General features: G+C 38.8%; 1 protein-coding gene across 1 annotated transcript in view; it reads left to right on the top strand.

Moving 5' to 3' along the window:
* Positions 1-17,821, top strand: part of sorcs1 (sortilin-related VPS10 domain containing receptor 1) — a gene marked incomplete at its 3' end in the record, with an annotated part of 390,020 nt that overhangs the window by 170,716 nt on the left and 201,483 nt on the right. Inside the window, exon 2 of the mRNA XM_079813234.1 lies at positions 6,048-6,115. Within this exon, the coding sequence (XP_079669360.1) occupies positions 6,048-6,115 (68 nt within the window). The remainder of the gene's footprint in view (positions 1-6,047; positions 6,116-17,821) is intronic.

Genomic DNA, 17,821 nt, shown 5'->3' with positions numbered 1-17,821 from the left:
CTGCATGTGTAATTGCACATTGACGCGGACAACAGCGCAGAAGTATAAATGCTCACAACGCCGTCGGCTACGCGCGTAGCCTACGGCGTACACTCGACGCAGAAGTATAAATTGGCCTTTAGGGTAGCCTGACAAGCCAGACCCACATCAAGATGTTGGGTCTGGGAACTCACCATTGGCAGGGCTCAATCCGAGGGGCGGGATAAAATTTTTAAAAATTCTTTCAAATTCCCTCTGCACGCAATAGGATAGCGCTACAACCAACCAGAGCAACGAAGAAGGTGAAGCGGAGCTAGTTGATAGATTAAACTTTTGCCGTTTCCGGTCTGCAAAACTCAGAACACATCTTCCTTTTTTAAGAATTTCAGTGCCGTTCTTTGTTCTTTTCTCAAAGAAAAGCTTCGTTTTCCAGAGTCGCGGCTAATGCCGTTTCGAAAGACCGCTGTTCGCCAGCTTCTTTGTTTACAAGTAGCACGCGGAACCGCCGCAACTCTGCCGTCATTATGTTAAGATGTGATTGGCCTGACCAGAGTTTGGTTTTTCCAGTGCGCAAGCCAACGGAGAGTTGCTAGACGCCCTGGCTGCAAGTTATATTTGCTACCGCTAGGGTGCGTCTAGATTTCGAGGCCAGGTTACATGTGCAGTGTGTGAATTTTAGCGGCATCTAGTGGTGAGGTTGTGAATTGCAATTGCCCATCGCTTACCCCTCCCTTTCGAAGCACGCAGAGAAGCTATGGGGGCCGACACAGGACAAAAATGTAGTCGTCGGAGAGAGCAGAGAGTGACTAGCGCTCTCTGTAGAGAAGTTTGTCCATTTAGGGCTACTGTAGTAACATGATGGCGCAAAATGCCGAATTCACTGTAAGAAGACCGGTGTATGTAGATAGAAATGGCTCATTCTAAGGTAATAAAAACATAACGGTACATTATGTAAGGTCTTTATACACCACTGAAAACATAGTTATGCATATTATATTGCATTTCTGTCAATAGATCATCATAAATACTACACACTGTACCTTTAAAGGTTTATTTGAGATATTTTACCCATTTTACATTCTAACAATGGTACAACTTTGCCAGATGATGAGTTTTGTGAGGAAGGGTATTGGTAGGGAGCTGAAAACATGTCTTTATGACTAGGCTAGTGATTTTTAAGTTGAATTGCATACAGTGACTGCAAAATATAGACTGGCATATCGTTTTGATATTTGGGATAGGAACATTGGGCTACTTTTGTTTGGCCTATAGGCTTTTGTTATGCAGACCTGGCAATCCTGTGTGTGATTTTAATTTTAGGACCAAAGCAAACACCAATATAGTCCGGCTATACAGTATCTGTGAAAGTACTGTAGGTGACGGTAATGATCCAAAGAATGAATGGCCATCAATGAGAAGAAGAAGATAAAGAATAAGTGCATTTTACAGCACTTTTTTTTTAAACAGTGCCACTGAATTTCAGAGTCACTGGATATGCATCTTTTTTTCTTTTTGAACTCTCCATTTTAAATTGCCCTGGAGTTTGAGATCATTGTCCAAGTAAGATGATCCAGCAGACTGAAGCAGGTTCCCTTGCAGTGTTTTCCTGTATATTGCACTATCCATTGTTCCTTTTTTTCCCCCTTTCAACAACATGCGCACTCTGTTGATGAGAAAAGCACACAGCATGATGCTATCGCCAGCATAATTCACTGAAAGAATAGGGTTCTTTTGCACCATTCATACAGTATGAAATGTCTCGTTTCCATCTAATCACAAAACCTTTTTATACATTGAAACTGGGTCACTATTAAAACTATTAAAAAGAGTATTTGGACCTTTTGGATACCTAAGTCACAATTCAAAATTATGGAAGTTTTTCTATCGTTTTCCTAATTGTTTTTGAAAAGGATTTTAACCAACTGGATCCAAATAAAATTTTAGTGGCTATATGAAGTCATTTGGCCTTCAAGTGGAGTTGGAAACGTATACGAGTTTCAAGCACACAAATGACCAAGAGAAGTCATTTTACAAGCGGGAAATGCAGAATTTCAGATAATGTCCAAGTTGGAATGTCGTTTTGGAACATGATGGCTAACAAATCTGCCGTGAATGGTAATAAATGATTATTATTTTAATTTTCTATGCTGTATTTCAATCATTTAAAGGTGCTACGTATGAAAAAGAGCTTATAGATGTAAACGTAATCGCTCGTCTTTCACATTTTATGCAGAATAAATGTTTTTGTTAGATACTAAGCATATCACTTTACAATAAGGTTTTATGTAATGCAAAATATATGTGGGATAGTTCACCCAAAAATGACAATTTTGTCACCATTTATCACCACTCATGTTGTTCCAAATCTGTATGAGTTTCTTTCTTCTGTTGAACTATGTTGGTTGACGGTAGCCATTGACTTTCATAGTATTTTTTTCTGTCCGTCTTCATATTATACAGATCTGTTCTCGTGGTTGAGCAGTGCACTGGTGCTTTGCTCTCAGTTCCTGAAATGTATGTAAATGTCAGGGCAGCTTTTCAAATACTACAAGAGATTTCAGCAGTTCAGGCTGCTCCCCATATTGCTGAACGAATTGACTATAGCATTAAAGGTGCTGTCTGGTTGACTAAAGCCTGTTTTACATGGAGACCTGAAGTATTCTTTGAGCTAAAGAAGAATATCATTATTCCTAGAGTACCCTTTTGTTTGAATAGCTCTTCACAGTTTTATCCTTTCCTCTATTTGTCACATGTAGAAGGCTGTTATGGCTGATTTCGTTGTTTTCTTCCTGAAATGATTTGGGTGACTGTCCTTATAAACTAATGACATTTTTTATTTTAAGATAAGATATCTTGATTCAGAATGTACTCTACCATATCATTGAAGGGCTTTTCAAAAGGTTAATATGTATTTTTTTCCCACGCTTGTTATTGTAACCAAGTTCTGAGAGAATCGATGAACTCTTCCCCAATAATGATCAGCGCTCCTTCAAAAGGCTTTGAGGTTTATATAGGTATGAATTCTCTCTTGGAACATAAATAGATTGTAAGTTTATGAGTCTACTTTTTTTGCTCTAGGCATGAATTTCCTCTCTCTCCTTCCCGTCTCTAATTTTCCTGGAGGAATTTGACTGACCTAGTTAGCACAGTCTCGTGCACCTTAAGAATCTTATAAAGGATATTTACAGCGCTGTATTTAGATTCAGCATGATATGATTAAGTAATGAGGAGATGAATTATTAGGGTGTCAAGGAGGAAGCCTGATGCATCATTTAATGGTGGTTTATGCTGAGATGAAGAGCAGCAAGATGTGAGGATTTGTGAATTTTGAGGTTGTTATAGGTTGATTTATTGAGCAGTTTATATAATGGGTGATTCAATAATGACTCTGATTCAGATTTGATGTGGACTTTTCTGCTAAGAGTTGATTTAATGATGGTGTTTCTTCTATGCATGAAAAATAGAATCCAAAATCCATTTTTTTAATTTGTTTTCACTGGCAAGTGATCAGTCCAACACAGATACACTGATATATACTGAATAACACTGATTGTCTCTTCATCACGGCGCCTGTTAGTGGGTGGGATATATTAGGCAGCAAGTGAACATTTTGTCCTCAAAGTTGATGTGTTAGAAGCAGGAAAAATGGGCAAGCGTAAGGATTTGAGCGAGTTTGACAAAGGCCAAATTGTGATGGCTAGCATCTCCAAAACTGCAGTTCTTGTGGGGTGTTCCCGGTCTGCAGTGGTCAGTATCTATCAAAAGTTTCCAAGGAAGGAACAGTGGTGAACCGGTGACAGGGTCATGGGCGGCCAAGGCTCATTGATGCACGTGGGGAGCGAAGGCTGGCCCGTGTGATCCGATCAAACAAACGAGCTAATGTAGTTCAATTTGCTCAAGAAGTTAATGCTGGTTCTGATAGAAATGTGTTAGAATACATAGTGCATCGCAGTTTGTTGCGTATGGGGCTGCATAGCCGCAGACCAGTCAGGCTGCCCATCCATGCTGACCCCTGTCCACCACCGAAAGTGCCAACAGTGGCACGTGAGCATCAGAACTGGACCACGGAGCAATGGAAGAAGGTGGCCTGGTCTGATGAATCACGTTTTCTTTTACATCAGGTGGATGGCCGGGTGCATGTGCGTCACTTACCAGGATGCACTATGGGAAGAAGGCAAGTGTGATAGGGAGTGTGATATGTGTATATGCCGGTGTTTGAAATGTTTTTGACATACTTGTGACATCCATCTAAAACGACTTTAAATAGCGCTTTGCTATTTTTGTGCTATTTTTTCATGCAGATTTTATGATCTACAGTCATATTAACTGAATAATTTGCCACACTGTAGGACTTGTAAAACAACATTTTATGAAATGCTAACCAGTCACAGGATCTAAGTAGTTAGTAGGTTTTCTTTCTTCTTTTGTGTGTGTGTGTGCATCAATCCGCTACTCATGTATTCATTTTTAGCAGGTGTTGTCAGCCTTTTCAGGTTGGGGATTCTCATTCTGGGTACATTTTCGAATTTGATAATGAGCTTTTTAAGTAAATTTATGCAGTATAAGTTTTGAAACCTTCTATTAAAAAAATAATGCATTTAAAAGTGTTACTAAATTGCATTGCACCATCTTAAAAGATATACAGTAAACATGCTTTCAGAAGGCTAAAGGGGTTTACAGTTTTGCAGTTTAATTTAACAAGCCTTATGCTTAATGTTGTAAAAGTCCAGCATCTCAGAAAAATAAATGAATGCAGATATTTCTATGAATACCAACTTTGCATTTGATACACGACAACAAAACAATATAAACTGCCTAAAAAGACTTCAATTTGCTCTAGATGAGGATGCCATCATGACATTTTATAGATGCTATTTTCATGACAATAGCAGCATTTACTTATTGGCATAGCCAATATGCTATGTGAAAATAGTGATAAATTCTATTTACACGTATTTGTAATAAGTGCTAATATTTGTTAGATGCTATTTATACTTATAAATAGTGGCAGATACTATTTACTATATTCACACCTCCGTATTGTTGTATATTAACATGATGCAATAATAACAGAGTGTAAATTGTTATATTTATTACAATTATTAAATGGATGACACCTTATTGGGACAAAATGCCCTCTCCACACCTAACCCTATACCCACTCGTTAGGCACTTTATTTTCACTTTTCAAATATTTTCTTGATTTTTATTGAAAATAAATGCCTTTCCGATCTGATATGTGATGGGGAAAAGGGAGAAGAGTGAGTTTGGCAAAAGGCGGATTAGAATTTGGGTCGATCATGTATAAGTATACTCCTTACAGCCTATGCCACTGCAGACTTTCAATAGTAAGCGACTTTTTTAATCTTGTGTGGCCCAACCAGACATTGGTGGGCGGAGTTAGGGTAAATATCCTTTGCCAACAAGACTATTTATACATTGTGTAAATAGACACTCCGTTTTTTTATTTTTATCATATGAATAATTTCTGATTAATTAAGTGTATATAAATATTTAAATCATGACAACTCATGAAATAGATTAAGGGCCAGATTTACTAACAGCTTGCGCCAGAGCAAAACTCTCTTTTGGCGCTAAAAAACTACTGTGAGGATTTACTAAAGACACGCAGTGATAAATTCACGCTGAAAAGGCGTGGACAGAGTTATTTTTGCGGCTGACCTTATTGCATATGCATTTGTAGGAGTTTCCCTTTCGGACACAAAATTTATGGGAGGAGTTGCTGCTGCATAAATAGACATAAATCCCATAGCATATCAGGTGGAGCTGGGGAGGTGGAGGGGTTCAAAGGAACTCTGATTATCTGATTAACTCTGATTATAGTTCCTTTAGATTATAGTATAGCACTTTACAGTTTGCTTACACTGAACACTGAACCAGACTATTTAAATGTTGAGCAAGCAATCTCATTGGCTCTCATTAGCAGAGGCCATTCAGCTTGTGCTATGCGGTAATGATGTGATTGCTTGCAGATTGCATGTAAAGTCCTGTCAGTCTGCGCTGAACTAGATATTTAACATTTTACAACTTCTTTTTCTCTTGTACAGGTGATCCTCATGCTGACCAAACTGTACGACTTCAATCTGGGCAGTGTCACGGAAAGCTCTTTATGGAGGTAAGAATATGAATGATTATTCAGGGCTTCAATCTTTATGTGCACATGCTTCAAGGGAAATATATTACAATCATGTTACGTAATATACCTTTGTGACAGTTTGTTCTCAACTTGTGAAAGATATAAAAAAGCAGATAAAACCCATGTCCCTACGGTAGCTCCTCAAACATCAGAAAGAACAAATACAGTTCGGTTTAAAGGTTCTCGTAGTTTCTCTGCAATTGCATGTGTTTAAAAAGTGACAGTAGAAACACATCCATTGTTGTGACTTTTAAATCAACTCTGTATTAATATTCTGTTGAAGCTACATTAGCTGATTAATGGTGTCTCTATCGTTGATTGTCTTTATACCCTTGTAAGATGCGCAGAACACAGCTCATTGATCTGATTGGACATAACGTACATGCATTAGAATAACATGAATGGATCTGACGTTGAAGATCTTAAAGGGATTGTTCACGCAAAAATGTTGTTCCGTTCTCATTTTTGAGCTATATCTTTAACGTCCTCTAATCTAAAGCTCTGCAATTATCAAACAAATGGTGAAACTGGCTTCAGATCATCAGATCTGGCAGCTTCTACCAGCAGCAGATTGGAGTGGAGATGCTCAGCAGACTGTGTGGCCCTTTAGCTTGGAAAGATGGAGCTTCCATCGGAAATGCAGTGGCCAAACACCCTGTATTATAGCAGGACAGGAAAAGATCCAGCTGAGCTCATAAACAAAGATCTCTCAGAGAGAAATCTGATATGTTCAGCAATCTCTTCCTCTCAGACAATGCTTCGTTGTTGACCCAGCATTTCAGTAATGAAGTTAGTGACCCCGCATAAAATATGCTGGTAACCAGAGGGTGATTAATCAAACGGCAGTATGCAGTGTAGTTACCTATCCAATCATATTACACGAACGGGAAATGATAATTGGATTTCTAGATGTCTAGATGTCTATCCTTTGTGCGAGTCTGTGTGTGAGTGTTCTGCAGTGATGACTGTCCTTTGTGTGTGTGTAAGTACTCTCAAGTTAATCGTGTAAGAGGTATAATGAAAAAAAAGGGTTATTTTTCAAATACACTGATAAAAATGTAATGTAATTTCTTCATGAAAAAGTTAGTTCAGGCAAGAATTTTAAAAAACTAAAGCCCCGTTTCCACCAAAATTACCCAGAACAATTTGTCCCAGGAACTTTTTTCCAAGGAACTCTTTTCCCCCCAGACCTGCTGCTGTCTGCGTTTCCATCGCTGTCTAAAGTACTGTGAAGATTAGTCCGGTGGCGCAGGACTGCGCACAACTTTCCAGAGCCCACCGGATTTCGTCCTCCGCAAATAAACTTAACTTCGTCATCGGCCCATCGGTCGTATTTCTTTGACTCCATTGTTGATTTGAATAGCAAACAACTCTTACTGCGCGCATCGCAGCAGACGTTTAGGTTGAAATATAATGCTGCGTGACTCAACCAATCAGCATGTTCAGAGCCCAAAAGTCTTACCCCCAAAAGTTTCTGAACATTAAAAGTACTACCTCGCAAGCAGGGCCATTTTGAGGGGGAAATCTTTACCCGGAACTTAATTTAGACCCCGGTTTCTGTGGTTGAAACACAGCGAGTACCACCCCAAAGTCCCTAGTTCCTGAGGAAAGTTCCCACAGTGGAAACGCGGCTTAAGTAGGGGAAAGCGGGGCACAACCTAACACTTTTTGACTTTCTCAGTTTTCACATTACTTGCACTAATGTCTGTTACATTTATGTGGTTTTGTTTCATTAATACAGTGTATACTTTTTTTCTTGATTTACCTCAAAAGAATGGAAGTCAAATGTGACAACATGCCCCATAGGTTGGGTACATTGTAACATGTGAGGGGCACATTGTAACATGACCAAATTACAGTTTAAAATGTTACACCGCTATACAGCATAGTTAAAAAAATTATAATAATTAAGCATTTCTGAATATTGACTCTCAGTCTTTATTCACCTTTTTCTCATGGTTTCTCAATAGAATTCATACAATTATAGCATAGTTCTAATGCTGCGTTCACACCAAACGCGAATTGAGCGTCTGGCGCGAGTGATTTCAATGTTAAGTCAATGGAAAGGCGCGTTGACGCGCGTCTGGAGGTCTCGCGGCGCGGAAGGCGCGTTTCGCGCGAAGGACGCGAATCCGCCTCATTCGCGCGTCCAGTTCGCGAGAATTGGACGCGAATTGAGCGTCTTGCGCGATACGCGCGTTACACGCGAATGGTGCTTTTGAGCATTCACGCGTTTGAAGCGAATTCGCGTCTAACGCCCGAGTTGAAAAATTTGAACTTTGGCGTCAATTCGTGCCGCGTTAACCAATCAGGAGCCTGCTTGCTGCTGTCACGTGGTAAAGTGACGTGAATGAGAAACCCTGCATAAATTAAAAATAGTACTATTGTGTCACAAAATGTAGTTTTAAGACTTTTTCAGGTGGGAATGTAGTTGTTTAAAGCTCAAATCTGTGGTTTATTTATAAAGAGAGTGCCTATTTAAAAAAAATAATCTTGTGTTTTTGGAGTTGTGAGATCCAGGCGATCACCGGGCAATCACTGCTCATAACCCCAGCGAAGGCAGCCTTTCCTCGGCTAGTCCTTCTGGCGTCTGCCGCTGGCTCTGATGTCCTGTAGTGGTTCGTTTTGTGTAGATCTAACGGCCGAGCTTTGCTCTCATGAATCTATAATTTGTTGTCTGCCAAATCGTTTTGACTGAGGGCAAAGAGAAGTTTCATAACTTTATATTTTAAGGATATTTAAACATACATGCAGTGAAGATAATGTAGGAGTTGCCTGGACCACATTTGTCTGGCTATTAATGCTTAATATATATTTTTAATGAAAATGAAAAGAGGCAGAGTGGTGTTTTATGACATATTTCTCCTGGAGTGCCTTGAACGCACGTCAATTTCGCTTCCAGCACTCGATTTCTACGCGCGTCCAATTCTCTGCTGACGCGCGAATGCATTCAAAATGTTCGCGCGTGAAACTAGACGCGGTAGACGCGATTTTGACGCTCAATTCGCGTTTGGTGTGAACGCAGCATAATAGGGGCTCATTGTAGCGCATGTGACTACATGCCCCACCTGCGCAACCCAGCTTGGGTCTTTTGCTGTTAGATCAGCATTAAAGAACTATCTCAACTGTTAAATAACAGATATAAGATTAACATAATATCTGATGTCTTATTTTAAATAAATGCAAAAAACAGAGATGAAAAATTTACTTAAGTAAGAAATGTACATTTGCTATGGTTAAATAAATATTCAGTGATATTTTAATTTTGACGCAATTGTTTTTCTCTAAATAATGTTAATATGACAAGTTTCGTCATCCTGGCATGTGTGGAAAGTGCTAAACCATGACCGCAATAGGTTGTGCCCCGCTCTCCCCTAATTTCTATATTGGAACTCAATTCAAGGTTGTAGAAATTAAAGCATAAATATCAGCATTATAATTTTTTTTTATATTGTTTTTAAACATTTCAATAATTTTCTCACGTATTTGTTGGCAAACTGGCGATCCTCGGCCCATCTTTGCTCCTAAAGGATTAGACCTTTCTTGGATGCTGCTTTTGTACCAAATCATAATTACAATCACCTGTTGACATCACCTGTTTCAAATCACATCATTATTTAACCATTTTACCTCATTACTAGCCCTAAAAAATTTAATATAATATAATAATATAATATAATTTAATATAATATAATTTAATATATTAATTATATTATATTATATTATATTATATTATATTATATTATATTATATTATATTATATTATATATTATATTATATATTATATTATATTATATTATATTATATTATATTATATTAATACAATATGTGTGCAATTGATTAAAGGTCTATAATGCAATCATTAAAAATAGACTTTGTTTAGTAGTAAACTCCATAATGATAATGCTGCATGATTTCATTTTTTTTTTAAATTGCACAACCTTTAAATATCCGGATGAGTGTGATGTGCATTCTGCCTCATAGGAGATATCATACAGTATCCATGTATAAGTACAGTACTGTACAGTGCAGTGTAAGTGTAAGAATGTCTCATGCGAGTTATCATATAAGTGTACAGTATCCGTGTATAAGTACAGTACTGTACAGTGCAGTGTAAGAGTAAGAGTGTCTCATGCGAGTTATCAGTTCTAATAGATGGTAATATAATAACCAAGGCCATATTACAGGGTAGGTGCATTGGTGTTCCCTCAAGATATTTGCATATTTCAAGACAATTATTTCCCCTTCACCCGGGTAGATAAATTCAGGAGTGCTTTAATGAATGTAGTCAAATGCCTTCCGTGGCAGATAATTAAACTTTCATGGGAAGGTATAAAATACAGAGACACTTCCTGTATAGTAGTTACTGTAAGCATTTCTTAGAGTAGTATAGTATAAAGTGTATAGAGGAACACTGTAAGCACATGGTTGGCAAAGTTAGTGCTGTTTCTGGAACCAGGAGAGTATTTGTGCAATCATTAAATATTATTATAAAAGTACCAGCCTCTAGTACCCTTAAACATTTACAAAGCCAAAATGGACACACACAAAAAAAATGTATTTGTACTTAATTTGTGTTGTTAGCTTTGAAAAGAGCTGCATTGTGATAGCTCTCATTGAGGTGCTGGTTATTAAATATATTTTGAGACTGAAAGAAGGTTTGATTTATGGAAATATTTCGCCTTGTGCACTTGCGCTTCAGTAGTTTTCAGTCTCTGCGAGTGATTGGAAAAAGGAAATAACAAGATTATTAACCTAATTTTTTTAATTGAAAAAGTAATTCTTCTGAAAAATTACATTGTAAAAGGGGTTTTATCAGAAAAACGAAAAATGTGCTTTGTGTGGTAGCGTCTGATTGTTTTGGTGAAAAAGTCAAAATATATTATGAAAATTTAACGCAATTAACACCCGTTTTTCTGTCAAACCATGCTAGCGTTAAATCATATGATCACGCTCTTATTCATGCAAATGCTTTTAAACCATTCAAGCGCAACAAGACAAAAGAGAACACGCTGTCTGTGAATGTCCTGTCTATGTGACACACACAACGCTCAGTAAGACGCAATCCACTACCGAGTTCTTTATCGTGGAGAAAGAACAAAGGTAACAAAGAAAATTGTAGCTTTAATAAGGATTAATCTATATTTAATGTATTATTAATGTTTATCAAAATAGTTTGATAACTTTGTAGAAACTCATAATGTAATAACTGCACATAATGTAATAAGTATTACATTATTATTGTAATAAAATGTCCATAATGTAATAATTTTCTCAAAATTTAATAAAATCTTGAGCTCATAATGTAATAACAAATTTTACATGATGAGAAAACTATTTCATTATCAACTGACAGAAAAACATGTAATATTTTTATTATTATAATAGCTTTTAAAACATAAAAAACATTAGAATTCCCTTACAGTACATTTTTAAAACTCTAAATCCAGTCTATACCTACAAAATTCACAAGATTACTGATACTGTTAATATTATTATTCCCCCTCCTCCTCCTCCTCCTACTACTACTACTACTACTTCTACTACTACTAATACTACTATTTATACTATCTCTACTTCTTGTATACATATGGTATACTTACTGTTAAATAACAAACAATCAGTGTTAAATACCAACCCCCTCGTTAACCCCCTCGAGTCGGCGGTCGCGCCGGCGCGGTCGGCTTGCTTTTTTTCGTATCAGTGCCCAAGAGACTCAAATAACTGTCATTTTTTATCATTCAGGCAAGTGTTATACACCATTATAATCTGTTAAGTTTCTATTTTTTTGAGTACAGTCACAATAAAAGCTAAATGTTTTGCTTTTTGCAAAATAAAGAAAACAAACATGATGCGCGATCTGCAGCCTCTCTCTCAAAGACGTTCATTCAGATAGTCTTCAGAAAAGGAACTCTAGTTAATATTTAATAATATTTAACTTTAAATATATTAATATTTCTTAGTTAATATTTGTCTCACAAACATGAGACATATGTCTAAAGAAACGTTGAAATGTCAGGTTTTAAACAATGTAAACCAAATTGAAAACAAATATTCTGTGTTTATGTAATCTGTTTGAAAAGAGATAGATGTCAGCCACCCGCGAGCCTCTTCATTATCCGCTAATGCGACCATGTAAAAAACAAAACAAAACGAAAACATCTTTTGACCCGAAAAATATTTAAAAAAATAAATAAATGAAAAACTGACTTTCTTTTTTGATTCATGGATTTTATGTAATCATTTTATGTAATAAAAAGTTAACAAATCCTTCCCTCGTGGGTCACCCTTAGGAATTAATGGAATGTAAGGAATGCACATAGAAAATCCTATACAATGCTCAAAATTCAAACTAAAAATGCTAACTATACCAAAAAAAGATTCTATAATGTCTACTACATGCTGAATGCATACTGAAAAGTTAAACTCGAGATCTGACTTTAGGACCCAGCGGAACAGCTCATATGCTCCGGATGCTATAAGGTCATCCATGGCAAGAGTCATGAAATATCATGCTATATTATTATTTTATTTTTTTTACACAAGAGGTAGGCAGAGACACCCAAATTGATCCAATGTGAGATATTTTGAGCTGATTTGAGTTGAATATTGCATGTATTGGAGAGTTGTTTTGAATTTAATTTGAAAGTATGTGAAGAATGTGCTTAAGTTATATTATGTATTGATCAAATGATAATTTAAAGGTACATAAAATAAAATAATAAACAAATCTTCCACAAAAATTGCATTAAAAATAGTAAAGATATTATTGAAATTAAATGATATAAGCTTTCTGGTAAAAAAAAATTAGTCCCGTACAACTAAATTACAACTGCCATGCTTTTAATGTATTAATTAAAATATCAGAGCAATGAGAGCGAAACTCTAAACGGTCCAAGGTCAAACTTCGGTGGGGGGGAAAAAAGGCTTTTGTGCGGTTCCACAGCTTCAGGCTAGAATTTTGAAGCGGCAGCAGGCAAAAGTACAAGCTTGTTATAAAAAGATGACGTTCCAAGTGTTTCTTAAGATTTAAGAATGGCACTGGAGTTCCCTCGTCTTATCAAACTGCAAGTCAAATGAGGTTTGTGAAACTTTAACATCAAAACATGATTTTTTATATTTCCGGTGTACGCTTGATTGCACGCTTTTAAAGCAGTAGCAGGTATTTTGATTCTCTGATGTTATGTGTCTTTGCGTCATTTCTGTGTGAGTTGGCAAGACTTTGCTCTTCTAAAATAGATTTGAAATGGCAGTTCTACCCGGGAAAAAAAAACATGTTTAAAAAAATGTCAGGTCTCAACCAAACACAAGTTTCACATTAGCACACAGATGAACGTATGAATATTTTATAAAACTCACCACATCTACACCACAGCCTATTTTCAAATGCTGTCAATATTCAACATTTCATATTACAGGAAATGTAAACAACGGGTTGTTGGATATCTTTCCTTCTCTCTCTTTCTGTATCTCCTTGTGTGTATGCATGTGTGTAGATACCGTTAGGCTAGTGAATGGAAAGTGCTTTATATTTCAATAACAGCTTAATGAGGCGGCCGGATGTCTCTGGGCTTCTGGAAAAAAAAAAAGACACAAATGCCTCAGTTCACTAACTCGTGACTGACAGTCCTAAAACACTTAGAATAGCATATCCGTGATGCTTCAATCAAAACTGCTTTTTTGAAGAATCCTCTGAATATCTACAAAAAACCACTATGGAATTTGTCATATTAGTTTAATTTGCTATTTTATTCCCACTGATTGTCTCTTCATCACGGCAACTGTTAGTGGCTGGGATATTTTATGCAGCTAGTGAACATTTTGTCCTCAAAGTTGATGTGTTAGAAGCAGGAAAAATGGGCAAGCGTAGGATTTGAGCGAGTTTGATAAGGGACAAATTGGGATGGCTAGATGACTGGGTGAGAGCATCTCCAAAACTGCAACTCTTGTGGGGTGTTGCCGGTCTGCAGTGGTCAGTATCTATCAAAAGTGAAACGGTGACAGGGTCATGGGCGGGTTCATTGATGCACGTGGGGAGCGAAGGCTGGCCCCGTGTGGTCCGATCAAACAGACGAGCTACTGTAGCTCAAATTGCTCAAGAAGTTTAAGCTGGTTCTGATTGAAATGTGTCAGAGTACACAGTGTATCGCAGTTTGTTGCGTACGGGGCTGCATGGCCGCAGACCAGTCAGGATGTCAATGCTGACCTCTATCCACCACCAAAAGTGTCAACAGCGGGCACATGAGCATCATAACTGGACCACGGAGCAATAGAAGAAGGTAGCCAGGTTTGATAAATCAAGTATTCTTTTACATCATGTGGATGGCCGGGTGCATGTGCGTCGCTTACCTGGGGAACATATGGCACCAGGATGCACTTTGGGAAGAAGGCAAGCCGGAGGAGGCAGTCTGATGCTTTGGGCAATGTTTCACTGGGAAACCTTGGGTCCTGCCATCCATGTGGATGTTAATTTGACATGTACCACCTACCTAAGCATTGTTGCAGACCATGTACACCCTTTCACGGAAACGGTATTCCCTGGTGGCTGTGGCCTCTTTCAGCAGGATAATGCACCTGCCACAAAGGAAAAATGGTTCAGGAATGGTTTGAGGAGCAAAACAACGAGTTTGAGGTGTTGACTTGGCCTCCTAATTCCCCAGATCTCAATCCAATCGAGCATCTGTGGGATGTGCTGAGCAAACAAGTCCGATCCATGGAGGCCTCAACTCACAACTTACAGGACTTAAAGGTCCCATGGCATGAAATTTTCATTTTATGAGGTATTTCAACATTAATATGAGTTCCCCTAGCCTGAATATTGTCCCCAAGTGGATAGAAATGTTGATCGGTGTAAAACCGAGTTCTGGCTGTCTCTCTCTGCCTTTGAGAAAATGACAGGCCAGACGAGCCAATCCTGAAGTCTCCTGCTTTGACGTCCAAGCAGGAACGGTTTCCTCCCTTTCCTCCGCCCAGAGAATCTGGCACGCCCATGCAAACGCTATATTTGTCCTGGAGAGATCATTGCTTGTGAACGAGTGAATGCTGGCAGTTTCTCAGTGTTTGGATGTACAAATGAAAACAGAAGTCTTTCTTCAGTTCCTTCTGATCTGTGATCATTGATTTCTGATGTGTAGCTAATTATTTATTATTCGTGCAATTATTTATTATACCCGACAGAAAGGTGTTTTCGTGTTTTCTATCTTGTGAGTCAGTGTTTTTGTACGTCCTCGTCGCGTCTATCTGTTCTAAAATGTGCATACAGTCGGGAGTTTCTGCTTAACATCGGCAGAGCCACATCTTTAGAGATAAACTTCACACACGCCGAAACTCGGCCTTCAACATCCCCGACCCCCAGCTTCAACATCCCCGACCCCCAGTACTGCATCTGGCCCACAGCGGAGGCACCAAACGCGGCGTGAGATTAAGCAGAAGGGGGGTAAGCGTGAGGGTATCTGGCTAGGCTAGCCAGCTTTCCCCACAATAAACTGGATTACATTCGATTACTGCTGTTGTGTCTTTGTTTGCGCTGTGTAACGTTACTCAATGCGCGTCACTGACGCTATTCATATGATTGGAACATATCTAGAAATAATGCTATACTCAACACTTACTAACTCGTTCATCTCGCTGTAATGGTACTTTGCATGTGTTACAAAGTTACATTTACATTTACATTTACATTTATGCATTTAGCAGACGCTTTTATCCAAAGCGACTTACAACTTGGGGGAACAATAAGCGATTGGTCGTGAAGAGTCGAGTGAGCGCAACAAGTGCCTGAAATACTTGGTCCGTGTACATTTCTCAGTGTAGCACAGGTTAGAGTAGGGAGGGAAAGAGGAGGAAAAGAGGAAAGGAAAGTTTTTTTTTTTTTTTTTTAGGAGGTTAAGTGCTCACGGAAGAGATGAGTTTTTAGTTGACTTTTGAATGTTGTCAATGAATCCGCATTTCGGATGGCGGTGGGCAGATCGTTCCACCAGCTGGGAACGTTGAATGAAAATGTTCTGGAGAGGGATTTTTTGCCTCTCTGTGATGGTACCACAAGCCTTCGCTCCTTAGCTGAACGAAGGCTTCTGGTGGGGGTGTGGCGACGTAGAATCGAGTCAAAGTATGCAGGAGCTGAGCGCGTGGTGGCTCTGTAGGCAAGCGTCAGCGACTTAAACTTGATGCGAGCAGCGAGTGGTAGCCAGTGCAGAGAGATGAAGAGTGGTGTGACGTGGGTCCTTTTGGGCTCGTTGAAGACCAGACGTGCCGCTGCATTCTGGATCATTCGAAGTGTTTGGATCGCACAAGAGGGGAGTCCAGCCAGAAGCGCATTGCAGTAGTCAAGTCTAGAAATAACCAGGGCCTGGACAAGAAGCTGTGTTGCGTGTTCTGTTAGGAACGGTCTGATCTTCCTGATGTTGTAGAGCGCAAACCTGCAAGAGCGAGCTGTCTTAGCAATGTGATCTCTGAAGGACAACTGGTCATCAAATGTAACTCCAAGATTTCTGACTGATTTTGAAGGGGAGATCAGGGATGCACCTAACTGGATGGTGAAGTCATGTTGCATAGTGGGACTGACGGGAAAGATGAGGAACTCAGTCTTTGCCAGGTTGAGCTGTAGGTGATTTTTACTCATCCATGCCAGACAGTTGGTAGAATATTGATGTTGGTAGAATAATGATGAAGACGGACTCTGGTGTGACTGGTGTTTATTCAGAACTCTCAGATACAAACACAATAAACTCGTGCTGACTGACAGCGCTCTCATAACTCAGTAGTTACTATAAATAACTTTGTTAGCAATCGCTCCGTCTCCGTGATGTCCGGTTCGCGAACGAATCATTCTTTTGAATCGGTTCTTTTTAGTGAACCGAACCAGTTCACCAAATCGGACTGAATCGTAAACGGTTCACGTCTCGAGTCAGCGCTGATCCATAATTTACTAAAGTTACTAACTTTCTGACATGAGTGACAGCCCCTCCGACTAGAAATAAACTAATAACCTGAAGTATATTCTAGTAACAACAGTTCACCCTGAACTGAGACATGCTGAGAGAACTGATGAGAAGTGAACTCCGGTCCATCGTCTCTGGCAGACTCGTGCCTGCTCGTGCCTCGTTAAACCACGCCCCCTCCGCTCATTTAAAATGCAAAGATGTCAGCCAATCACAACAGTGGGCATTTTTACTGAAGTCTCACAGCAGACATGCCTCTTGTAACAGGGCCTTCAGCCACAGGGCAAACAGCAGTATAGAAAAAATGCCTTTTATTTCTAAATTATGACATTTTATGATGTAAAAATCATACTAACAATATAAGTACACCTCAGGAAACACTATAAAATAATAGAAAAATGCCATGCCATGGGACCTTTAAATGATCCTTCAGGGGTCTTGATTGTTTGGGCGAATTACAAAAGCGTCCTCACCTGTTCTGAATGTAGTGATTAGCATCTATTTAATACACTCGTTAACGCTGGTGCGGAAGCGTCAGCGGGAGCGTTCAGCCTCCTCGTCTGAAGACCGAACAGTGTAAAGACCATTCGACTCTACTCTGCACGACTCCACTCGAGCAAGAACACCGACAAGGCACTTAATAGCTTTCCTTCTACTTTGTCCACTTTGTGTTTTCATCTGTTTATTTCTCTAACCCGTATTCACCATGTGCTTCCAAACTGCTACTATTACCACATACACCTGT

The sequence above is a fragment of the Gobio gobio genome, assembly GCF_949357685.1.
Source record: "Gobio gobio genome assembly, chromosome: 3".
NCBI lineage: Eukaryota > Metazoa > Chordata > Actinopteri > Cypriniformes > Gobionidae > Gobio > Gobio gobio.
This window is presented reverse-complemented; position numbering and strand designations above follow the sequence as displayed.